The following is a 12,766-nucleotide window of genomic DNA, read 5'->3' on the forward strand; positions in this document are numbered from 1 at the left end:
CTGATTGTTTAATTTTATGATTAGGTACTGCTTGGCACTTAGTGGCACACGTGAGTGCACCAGCAGCATGTAATTATTTTTTTACAGTCCCACGAAGCACAAGTATTATTTTTTAATTAAATTAGATATAGCAGCCTGGTATGTAGTTGTACTAGGTAGGTACACTTAGGCAGTAACACTGCCAGTGGCAACAGTGGACTGAGTAAATAATACTGGCAACCTCTATTCACACAGTATTCAGTGCAGGCAGCACCAGTGGACTATGTATAATTAAATTAATTAAATATGAATAATATAGCAGCCTAGAAGGTAGAGAAACTAAACTACTAGGTAGGTACGCAGTAGCACTGGCAGTGGCCACCACAAAAGGTAGTTACACAGCACCAGTAGCAGACTATTATGCACCAGCAGAATTTATAATACTTAATTCTATTATTAGGTACTGCTTGGCAGTGGCACTCAGTGGCACACGTCAGTGCACCAGCAGCATGGAATTATTTAATACAGTCACACGCAGCACAGGTATTATTTTTTAATTAAATTATATACAGCAGCCTAGTATGTACTAGGCAGCCGCTATTTAAAGCCTTGCGAAATCCGGCGCACGGCGATGACGTTCTGCCCACGCGGACGGACCCGAGTCAGGCGGGAATCTCCGAGCGCTGCTCAGAATGATGACGTCCGTGGGGGCTCGGATCTCTGGAATCCGAGTCTGCACATCTCTAATTATGGGGTATATTCAATTAGAGTTGGAAACTGCAGTTTGTAGGAATCTATGATTCGACCTATTCAATTTGTTTTGATTCCCCCCCCCCCCCCCCCCAATCCAAGTGGATTGGCGGAATAGTTGCCAATTTGTGTGCTTTTGTTGGAAATGGGGCCAAATTCGTCATGTATTGGCCCGTTTCCGACAATCTCAATCCAAAGAGTCAGGTTGAGATGAGGCGGGGAGGAAGTCGCCGAGTGAGCAGCAGCAGCCCGCCCATCTGTCGTCCTTACGTCCTCCAACTACTCGCAGCATCTCACCCGGCCAGGCTCCTCCTTTTCCTGTGATGCTCACTTAAGCAGCTCCTTGTGATTTAACACACAGTGAGCTGTGGAGACACAGGAAAGGCCAAATCTGATAGTCGGATTTGGGCGCTCATTGAATAGGGCTTGTTGGAACCATTCCGACAAATGCATGTTGGAATTGATGCGATTCTAATTGAATATACCCCTATGTGAATGAATTACGTAATCGCCATGTTGAGATCAAATATAACTATATTTTATTATGATTGTTGATATTGTGCAGTTTTTTTACTTTAGATGTAGACCTAACCCTTTCGAGCGAACATTGACAAGCAAACATTTTTATTCAGCATAATGTAATTTCACCTGTAATGTTTACCTTATATCGGCAATGTAACCTTTTCTTTACACCACATTTTTTATTTGAATTTATATAACAAATGTGAGCTATGCTGGTATTTGTAGAGGATATTTTGCACATCTCACAGGAATGTTGGAACTCAAAGGGTTAAATATTGTTATATTCCATATCTCTGTGATTTTCAGTTTATGATCATTCATTTATTCTATCACACAATTAAAGTTTTTAGAATAAGATCATAATTATAATTTAGTACCATAGTGTACATACAATAATATTTCCACTTTTCTGGACCAGCTGCTGCGTATACTTTTTTGGGCTTAGGAGATGCAAAGTGGTATTATTATTATTATTATTATTATTATTATTATTATTATTATTATTTTAAATGGAAGCTGAACTGCATTATTAAAAGTATGGTTTTTTTTTTGTTTAATTTCAACAAATTAGTATCTAACCAGGTTACAGGTAACAGCAGGGGCCTTCTATTCTTTATAGATGTGTAAGTCAACACCAGCCAAAACCGCTAGTTCTGGGGATGCGTGAGCAACCCTAATATATGTGCTGCATCACCCACGAACCATGAGGAAACAGAGATCACTACACATGATGATACTCTTAGTACTGTTACTTCCATTTGAGGGTTCTGGCTGCATGCTGATCACAGCATTGTCCTGTGGGCTGGAAAATTGGGAGCTGTGGGCCTGATTAGGTTTGCAAGCAACTGGGGAAAACTTGTTTCATTGCAGGTGGGGCAGATGTAACGTGCTGAGTGATTTAAATTTGGGTGGGGTGCATCATGCAACCACTGACTTTTTTTCAGTATGGGTCACGCATTGTGATAGTTCACGGTTTCATTTGGCAATATACTGCATAAGGGTATTTTTCAAAAGGGATTAATTCTTAGATCTGCATTAACATTTTTTTTATTACTTTTAGAAAGGAATGTTAAATATAGCAAATGGAACTAGTTATCCTCCAAAAAAAGGAAGAACAACATAAAAAAAAGTATTACCATCTTTTGGGGATTTCTAGCAACATGTTTTGTGATGAAATGACAAGAACTCTTTTCATAAGTTCATTCTCATCATCTGAAACGTTCCCAAAAAGAACATTTTGGCACAATTTGTTCATAAACTTTTCAGCAGTTTAATAAAGGAGGTATCTCCCATTCCATGTAAACACAATAAAGCTTTGTATCATATCCATGTATAATCTTTCCTTAATTCTTGTACAGTGGTTTATCTATGACATGCAAACGGAACCTGCAATAACAGCACGTGAATGAGGTCACAGTGTGAAATGTGCAGACTTAGATTTTGGCAAATCTCCCATTTTTAATCAAACGAATGTGTTGCATAAAAAAGGATCATGAGTGTGTGTTATTTATCTGTCACACCCATACACACATAAAGTCTTTTTATATAATTTATAACTAGAGAATGTAAACATAAACTATATAAACAAATCTAAAATCTATTTGGTGCCAAGTTAAGCCCCGTACACACACGGCGTCACGAAAGCCTGTGCTGAGCGACGTGCTTAAGCACGTATCGCTCAGCACACATCGCTAATCACCAGCGATGCACCTATGATGTGTGCTGAGTTATCCCTGCGGGCCAGTGTTCTCTGGTGAGAACACTGGCAATTACTAGATTTTGACCACGTGCAGTTAAGATTTAGTCAGGCGATAGCGACGCGCGGCACCCGCATCGCCATCACCAGGGAGCATAAACACAGAGTGATCCGTGCTTAGCTTCTAAACCAGGGCTGGGCAACACTGGCCCTCCAGATGTTGATGAACTACACATCCCAGCATGCCTTGCATCAGTTTCAGCATGGCCACTTAGCAAAACTAATGCAAAGCATCCTGGGATGTGTAGTTCATCAACATCTGGAGGGCCGGTGTTGCCCAGCCCTATTCTAAACAATATAGTTAGATCGCTTAGAAATTGGCCTCCTATCACCCTTTAGAAACAGCATTTTTTATTTGCAGTTAACCAGTTGGAACCACTTTCTAGAACTGCTGTCTGTGATTGTATTCTCAGCTGACCACCCTTTTATATCCCTGTTATGAGCAATAATTAGGCTGAGCGAGTGTAAAGCAGTAGTAGTATTATACACATTGTAAATGGAGTCCGGCATCATTGTTCCATTAAGCAGTAGCTAGTGCCATGTGATTCTTTTCATGCCTGATGCAATCATTTAATAGAATAGTGCAGGCCCTAAAGAAGAGCCTCTAGCATAGGCCTGAGATTAACTAATTTATGAGAGGGGGGTCATTATGTAAAAGTAGATTAAAAAAAAAGATAAGGATAGTTGGATTTACAGCAAGTATGATGTGTTTTGATATTTAAATAACATAATTCACATAATACATCTACCTTAATGTGATGTGCAATGCCGTAACTTGGGTGGTGTGGTTGGTGCTGTGAGTGGAAAACTGTCCACATCTACCTGCAGTTAGAGGTTAAAGTGGTGGGGGGAATGGGATGCTACTGAGTTCCACCACCTGTAATGGTAGGTGGAACGGAGTTCTACCACTACCAAAGCCCTCTGCAGTAATTGTTACAGAAAAGCCTTGAGGTGGATTCCTTTTCCAGCACAGTGTATGTGATGTCATGACCTCTCTGCCACTGAAGTAAATATGAGCCACTAAGAGGAGCAGGCTTGGAGCATGCTGAAGACGGGGAAGGGGGGGGGGGGGGAGGAATAGAGAGATGAGGAAGGACACAGGTGCTGGAGCTGAAGGAGGGACATGAGCAGCAAGATGCTTGAGTGACAGAGATGGCTACTGTGGACTTTTGTATATAATGAGCATGACTGTGGGCATTATGTATAAGGAATACTACTGTATAGAGTAACATGAATAAGAGGCACTACCGTGTGAATAAGGGGCACCACTATGTCATGTGGAAATGATTGTGATACTGTGGTGTGGTGTAATTTTAATTGGAGTTGCTATTGTGTGACCAGTCCCCTTCCTTGTGGGATCACTATCCCTTTATAAAGTATGGGATGTAGGGCACAAACTTATAGGGTCTTTTTCTGGTCCACACACAACATTCTAAATTTGCATCGTTGGGTGTGGATAAAACGCTGCCCACTACCCTCCTCCCTCGCTCGCCGAGTTCACTACACGACTGCGAATGGATATGTTGCATAAACATCTATTCGTAGCCTTGGGCGCAGGGGCTAAATCATTCAATGGTCATCGACCATTGAATGATGTGGAAGGTGCACGCAAAACTAAGACATTCTCTGGTGTCTTAGCTTTCCGTGCTCCCTGTACAGGAACAGGGCGGGCAGCTGACATCCGCAGATGTCAGCTGCCCACCCCCAGGAACCCGCGTCACTGCTTAATTTCCATGGGAACACCCAGCGGTTTCATAGGAACACACACTTGCTCACGCCCCTGCCCCCACCCGCTCGCACCCAGCATATGCACAGAAAAAAAAAACATTGCTCCCCCATGCGAACACGCGGGGGAGCAAATCAACCAAAATAAGGCCCATCGTGTGCAGGGGATGTCAAAAACCTTGACACTGGGCCAAGCTCTCCACAATTGGGGGGGGGGGGGGGGGGGGTCAATATCAGGGTAAATTGCATCCCTTGCAATGGATGAGAGTTTTACCACCTCTCAGGTTGCCCTATAGATTGTATAGGGAAGATCGGATTGTGTTAACTGCTCCATGTTGCAATAACTATATGATCTAGTAACTACATAATGCTTGTATAGGTGATGAAAATAAGTTTATTCACAAATATATAGTGTACTGTATATAAGTTTAATGGTGAGATAATGTTTATTTGATGTCTACAATTAGCAGTGCATACAATAACAAATAACGGAGCTTACTATGGTCACACAATTCTGTATTCTAAAAATGATCTGTAGTTGCAATTTTGATTATTTTCTACATGACTTATCTGGTTGTAATTGCTTACTGTTATGAGTCCATTAGTGTTAATAAGAATTGTATGCTAATATTGTAGATGGTCCATCCTTCAGAATCATGACGATTTGGCACTTCAGTATGCTGATGGCTCTGGGTTCTATATAACTGAAAAAGTAAGTATATCCACAAATAACTGACATTTAATGCTGGCTAGCTTATTGCTTTTCATGTAACTGTCAGTTTGACAAGCCATCTAATTATATCTCCCATCTTGTATCTTTTTGCACAGCAGAGTTATTGTATGGGATGAACCAATGCTCAGAGGCAGATAATGTGCATTTTTAAACGCAAGCCCATGCATTTCACACTCCCACAGAGTAGCATAAAAAAAAAAAAAACATAACCATTCTTAACCCCTTCCCGACATTGGACGTACATTTACGTCATGGTCGGGAAGTACTTCCCGACACATGGCATAAATGTACGTCATGTGTTTAAACTGTCACTGCGTCTAGAGACGCAGTGACAGTTAGGTGATGTCTGCTGTCCCTGACAGCAGACATCCCCCCTCGTCGCCCAGGGGGGGCAGGGGTGCCCCCCCCGGTCGGCGATCGCTGTGATTGGCTGTTCAAATGTGAACAGCCAATCACAGCTATTTCCGTGTTACCGGCGGCTATGCCGCTCGGTAACACAGAAATCGGTGGTGATCGGTGCAGCACCGATCACCACCGATCCGCAGACACCCCCTCCCACCCCCCCGGCAGCTCACCGTCCAGGGCGGCAGCAGCACCCGGCAGTCGCAGCCGGAGCGCACGCAGCGTGCGCTCCCCCCGCCCACCCCCGTACCCACAGCAGCAGCAGCAGCAGCAGCAGCATCAGCTGCTAAAAATGAAATAAAATGAAAGCAGCTGAATTTTATATATATATATATATATATATATATATATATATATATATATATATATATATATATATATATATATATATATATATACACATGTGTATATGTGTGTGTGTATATATATGTGTGTATACATATATATATATATATATATATATATATATATATACACACACATATATATATATATATATATATATATATATATATATATGTGTGTATATATATATATATATATATATATATACATATATATATACACACACATATATACACATATATACATATACATACACACACACACACACACACACATATATATACATAGATATTCCCGACATATGACGTATATATACGTCATGGTCGGGAGGTACTTCCCGACCGAAGACGTATATATACGTCATGGTTTTACTGTCACCGCGTCTATAGACGCGGTGACAGTTTGGAGATGTCTGCTGTCCCTGACAGCAGACATCCCCCCTCGCGGCGATCGCTGCGATTGGCTGTTCAAATGTGAACAGCCAATTGCAGCGTTTTCTGTGTTACCGGCGGCTAAGCCGCTCGGTAACACAGTGATCGGTGCTGTACAGCACCGATCACCACCGATCGCCAGCCCCCCCCCCCCTCCCACCCGGCAGCCCCCCTCCCTCCCACCCACCCGGCTGCCGCAGCGCCAGCACCGCTCCCACCCCCCCGCCAGCCGCAGCGCCAGCCCCCATCCCAAAGCTGGTGACCAAAATGGGGTCACTTGTGGGGGGGTTCCACTGTATTGGTGCTTCGGGGGTCTTGCTAATGCGACATAGCACCCACCATTCATTCCACCACCAAAAATCACTCCTTCCCTTCTGAGTCCTGCCATGCACCCAACTGGCATTTTTTGGTCACATGTGAGGCATTGCCGTACTCGGGAGAAATTGGGGCACAGATTTTGGGGTGCTTTGTCTCCTTCATTCCTTGTGAAAATTAAAAATTTTGAGCCAGAACTGCATTTTTCTGTAAAAAATTACATTTTTTTACAGAAAAATGCAGTTCTGGCTCAAAATTTTTAATTTTTACAAGGTATGAAGGAGAAAAAGCACCCCAAAATCTGTGCCCCAATTTCTCCCGAGTACGGCAATGCCTCACATGTGACCAAAAAATACCAGTTGGGTGCATGGCAGGACTCAGAAGGGAAGGAGTGATTTTTGGATTTTGCAGCACAGATTCTGGTTGAATGACCCCCGAAACACCCATACAGTGGAACCCCCCCACAAGTGACCCCATTTTGCAAACTACACCCTTCAGGGAATTCATCAAGGGGTATAGTGTACATTTCAAACCCCCCGGGGTTTCACCAATTTTGATACAACTGAGCTGTGAAAATGAAAAATTTATTTTTTTCATTTTCACTGCCCAGTTGTACCACAATTGGTGAAACCCCTGGGGGTTTGAAATGTACACTATACCCCTTGATGAATTCCCTGAAGGGTGTAGTTTGCAAAATGGGGTCACTTGTGGGGGGGTACCTAACTTTTAGCATTTTATGGTGCCTAGAAACCTACATGGTGCCTAAAAAATAATCTCATAAAAAGGAGGCTCCAAAATCAAGTAGGTGCTCCTTCTATTATGAAGCCTGTGGTTTGGTCACCGTGCATACTAGGGCCACATATAGGATATTTATGAAAACCAAAGAATTGGGGGAATCAATTTTTAGTCACATTTCTCTAGTAAAATCTACTGTGTTCCTTAGAAAAATGTATTAAAATTGAAAATCCGAAAAAAAAATGAAATTTTGAAATTTCACCTACACTTTGTTTTAATTCCTGTGAAACACCTAAAGGGTTAACAAACTTCCAAAATGCTGTTTTGAATACTGTGAGGGGTGCAGTTTTTGAAATGGCATCATTTATGGGGGTGTCTCACATACAAGTCCCTCAAAGTCACATCATAACTGACCTGGTCCCTAAAAAAATCAGTGTTTGAAATTTTCTTGAAAATTTGAGAATTTGCTATTCATATTTTAAGCCTCCTAGTGTCCAAAAAAATGAAAATGAGGTTGAAATAATGATGGCAACATAAAGTAGACATATGGTCTATGTTAGTTATTCACTATTTTGAGTGGTAAGATTATTTGTCTCACAAGCAGAAAATTTAACATTTTGCAAATCGCAAAATTTTCCATTTTTTCACGATATTTTGGTATTTTTCACAAAAAAACACAGACTGTATCGACGAAAATTTACCACTAACTTGAAGTACAATGTGTCACGAAAAAACAATCTCAAAATCACTGGGATAAGTAAAAGCAAAAAAAAGTTATCCCCACTTAAGTGAGACATGTCAGAATTGAAAAAAAGGGCTCTGTCAGGAAGGCAAAAACAGGCTCTGTCGGGAAGGGGTTAAGAGTAGATTTTATATTGTTGTGTACAGCCCTGTATTTTGCTGTAATGGAAAAGTGGACAATGCCAAAGTAAGGACCACAAAGCATTTCTTGGCTGGGTAAAAATATAATTTTTTAATGCAAATGACCCCCCCCCATCTTTTTGGTAATGGTATTTTCTGAAAATCCCTAAAGTTATCATTTCTGTGGGTATTGCATAAAAACATTATTGATATGGATGTTGGAATATTGATATATGCTGCAATCTATAATCTATATGTCTAGTGGCTGTGTGTCTCCCAAACACTGCCATCTGTTGGCAGCAAATGAAACTACATCTACTAGCTTTTGAAGCATTAGCTTTGAGCGGGCTTACTAGTGTAAAATACATGCAGATCTGATAAAAGCTCTCTTAAATAGGTTTTCACACATTTCTTTATAGCATTTTGAGCTTTTGTATACTTTACCATCAGTATGGACACAATTGGCAGAGGAAAAGAGTGTAATTATAATTATAAACACTTTATTCTTATTGCTATCTGGCTGGACCAATATACTGTATATATTCTATCTTTTTGTGTTTTCAAATACCCAGTATCTATATAAATATATATAAAAGGCGGTACTTATGTAATATCTGGGCTCCCGTTTTTCTTATGAGACCGCGTCCCCTTGCGGGGCTCGCCACGCTTCGGGCACGGTGGCTCACTGCGCTCGCCACACTATATAAAATCAATTCCATGCGTAGTTGGATAGTTGGGGTATGAAAAAATGGGGTGCATTTAACATGGGAGCCCAGATAATACAGAAGTACCTACTGTAAAAGCACTAACAAAGGATAGAGAGCTCCCTCCACTGGCGCCTATATGAGAAAGATACGTCCCTCTTACTGAAATAAAGATCCTCTTCTCCAATTAGGCAAAGTAAATGTATATAAAATACCGTACGCCCCTATCAGGGGGGTCACGATCCTCTTCTCCGCCTCAAGATCAAGATTTCAAATGCCACAGCGTCAACGAGGAGACCTCTCCTCTCTATGTGATCTCCCTTGGACAAGTGGGAGTGTCCGTAAAATCCAAAAAACAGAATAAGGTGGTATATAGTGTAATACAATTTATTACAATGCAAAAAACAAACTTGAACAAACAATGAGCAAAATTATGGATGAGATGGCCTGTTACCCGTGATGGTGGAGGAACATGGATGAAAATCCAGCCCTCAGAAACGCATAGAGAAAGGTGGTAGATCCGGATCACACCACCTAACAGCCAGGATGATAGGGTACGGGTCCACACCAAGTCCACAAATGCACAGTCCACAAAAGAAAGTCCAGGCTTCTAGCGCTTTCGACCGCCACTGAGGTCTTTTTCAAGAAGAATACATATGGGTCCTTTCCTGAAGGGTATAAATACCTAGGTGTGCCAATCACCGTGGTCCAGACATTGGAGTGACAGCACCTATGTCCAATGAAGAGGTAGATAGTGGGCGGTAACTCCTAAAAACCCTGGGCCGGGATCTCAATGTCCATAATGTATCCACGATGTCCGCAACAGAACACGCGGTCCGGTGTCTTACGTCACTTCCGGTCCGCGGCTAATGTCACTTCCGGTCCGCGGCTTTAGTTTACCGGAGGTGTACAGAGATCTTTGGGGGTTATTCTAGTCCATTCTTTCTGACAAAATCCTTCTTAGATGGACAAAACCATGTGCACTGCGGGTGGGGCAGATGTAACATGTGCAGAGAGAATTAGATTTGGGTGGAGTTTTTCTTCAAAGTGAGATCTATATTGAAGTGTAAAATCATGCAGTCAGTATTTTCCCTGCACAGAAACAAAATAACTCACCCAAATCTAATTCTCTCTGCACATGTTACATCTGCCCCCCTGCAGTGCACATGGTTTTGTCCATCTATGAAGGATTTTGTCAGAAAGAATGGACTAGAATAAACCCCTTTGTGTGGAGAGTTCCGACTCCACTGTATTGTCCCTTAGGTTATCCCGACTCGGCTCAGAGTAAGCAGTATCTTTGAAAGACCCAAATGTGCTAAGATTTGGACTGTGGTCCATTAATTATAATAGCCGCAGTCTGATGAAAAATACAAAGGCTCCCCATGTAGGGAACCCCGTAATTAGTATTGATAAATACACACATATTAAACACAGTGAAATAACAATAAAAATGTAGATAAAAAATGGATAAAAATAGCTACAAAGATAAAAGGGCAATGATACTTCATAAAAACCATTTAACTTCAAAGTCCGCGTTAAGACCTCCAGGTTTGAGAGTGTTAAAATTATAAATACATTTCATCTCTTCCTGTGCCAACACAGTAGATAAATTCCTGTTTCTGATGATCACGGAAATCTGTTTAATGCAAAAAAATCTAACTATGGCACTGGAAGAGGAGTTGTGTGTGTTCTTAAAATGTTGGGACAGTGAATGGGATTCTAGACCTTTCTTGATGTTATTTAAATGTTCTCCCAGACGGATCTTGAAAGGTCTAGAAGTGCGTCCGATGTAAAATAAATGACAGGAGCATTCAATGGCATACACCACATTTTTACTATTGCACGTCATGAACTGCTCAAAAACATGGCAAGTCCCATTTATTTTGAATCTCTCATATTTGGTTAACCCATTGTTCTTGATGGTCTTACAGCCAGTGCACCCCCCACACCTGTGGAAACCCTTGGTCGCAATGGTACCCCTGGGTTTTACCACAGTTAGAGAACTTTGTACAATCTTGCTTTTGATGGTGGGTGCCTTTCTGTACACAAATTTAGGATGGGTTGGGAGATGTTTCCCCAGAATCGGGTCTTTCTTCAAAATTTCCCAATTATTTTTAAAAGCCCTTTCGATCAACTTATGTTGGGCATTAAAACCTGTGATGAAAGGCTTTCATCACAGGTTTTAATGCCCAACATAAGTTGATTGAAAGGGCTTTTAAAAATAATTGGAAAATTTTGAAGAAAGACCCGATTCTGGGGAAACATCTCCCAACCCATCCTAAATTGGACATAGGTGCTGTCACTCCAATGTCTGGACCACGGTGATTGGCACACCTAGGTATTTATACCCTTCAGGATAGGACCCATATGTATTCTTCTTGAAAAAGACCTCCGTGGAGGTCGAAAGCGCTAGAAGCCTGGACTTTCTTTTGTGGACTGTGCATTTGTGGATTTGGTGTGGACCTGTACCCTATCATCCTGGCTGTTAGGTGGTGTGATCCGGATCTACCACCTTTCTCTATGCGTTTCTGAGGGCTGGATTTTCATCCATGTTCCTCCACCATCACGGGTAACAGGCCATCTCATCCATAATTTTGCTCATTGTTTGTTCAAGTTTGTTTTTTGCATTGTAATAAATTGTATTACACTATATACCACCTTATTCTGTTTTTTGGATTTTACGGCCACTCCCACTTGTCCAAGGGAGATCACATAGAGAGGAGAGGTCTCCTCGTTGACGCTGTGGCATTTGAAATCTTGATCTTGAGGAGGAGAAGAGGATCGTGACCCCCCCTGATAGGGGCGTACGGTATTTTATATACATTTACTTTGCCTAATTGGAGAAGAGGATCTTTATTTCAGTAAGAGGGACGTATCTTTCTCATATAGGCGCCAGTGGAGGGAGCTCTCTATCCTTTGTTAGTGCTAATCTGTTTTGAAGGTGTAGGGGTCACCTTCCAGTTTGTCACCCACCACTAGGCAGCCTGAGCGCAACATCTCAAGAACTTTCTCCATTTTTTATAAGTACCTAAAAGGCTAACTACTCCTCACCTCGATGAGGTGAAGTGCCGCCAGTGACCACTGAGGCCATTCCACAGACCAAAGTGAAAGCAATGTTTGCAGGGACACTGCTCTGTTTCAAACTTGCTGGATATGGAGAGAACGAGCTGTGAAGACAGAGATTGGACATAGGAATAGATTGGGGGTAAAGAGTTTGTGGGCTAAAAACGGTCACAGCACAAAGTGAAAATAAAAACTTCCACAGTTCAAAGTGAAAGTACATTGCAGACGCTGTTATTTTGACAGGCTTTAAACTAGTTATTTAATAATGATCTGTTGCAATAGAATACACTTGCCCATGGAAGTAAATATGTAGCTAAAAAGTAGGTTTATTACATTTATTTTATTAACCGTTGCCTGAATATTTTTATTTACAAAAAATATATATTTGTGTAATTCTTTTCTTTTATAGCAGTTATCCTGCTATCTAAAGGTTGTGTGTTTTTAT

The 12,766-nt window shown here is 41.5% G+C and overlaps 1 protein-coding gene across 3 annotated transcripts in view; it reads left to right on the forward strand.

Moving 5' to 3' along the window:
* Positions 1-12,766, forward strand: part of ELMO1 (engulfment and cell motility 1) — a 466,589-nt gene that overhangs the window by 71,022 nt on the left and 382,801 nt on the right. For all 3 annotated transcript variants that reach the window (XM_083188475.1, XM_083188477.1, XM_083188476.1), the window contains exon 4: positions 5,369-5,444. In XM_083188475.1, the coding sequence (XP_083044601.1) occupies positions 5,369-5,444 (76 nt within the window). The remainder of the gene's footprint in view (positions 1-5,368; positions 5,445-12,766) is intronic.

The sequence above is a fragment of the Crinia signifera genome, chromosome 5 (assembly GCF_055691185.1).
Source record: "Crinia signifera chromosome 5, ASM5569118v1, whole genome shotgun sequence".
NCBI lineage: Eukaryota > Metazoa > Chordata > Amphibia > Anura > Myobatrachidae > Crinia > Crinia signifera.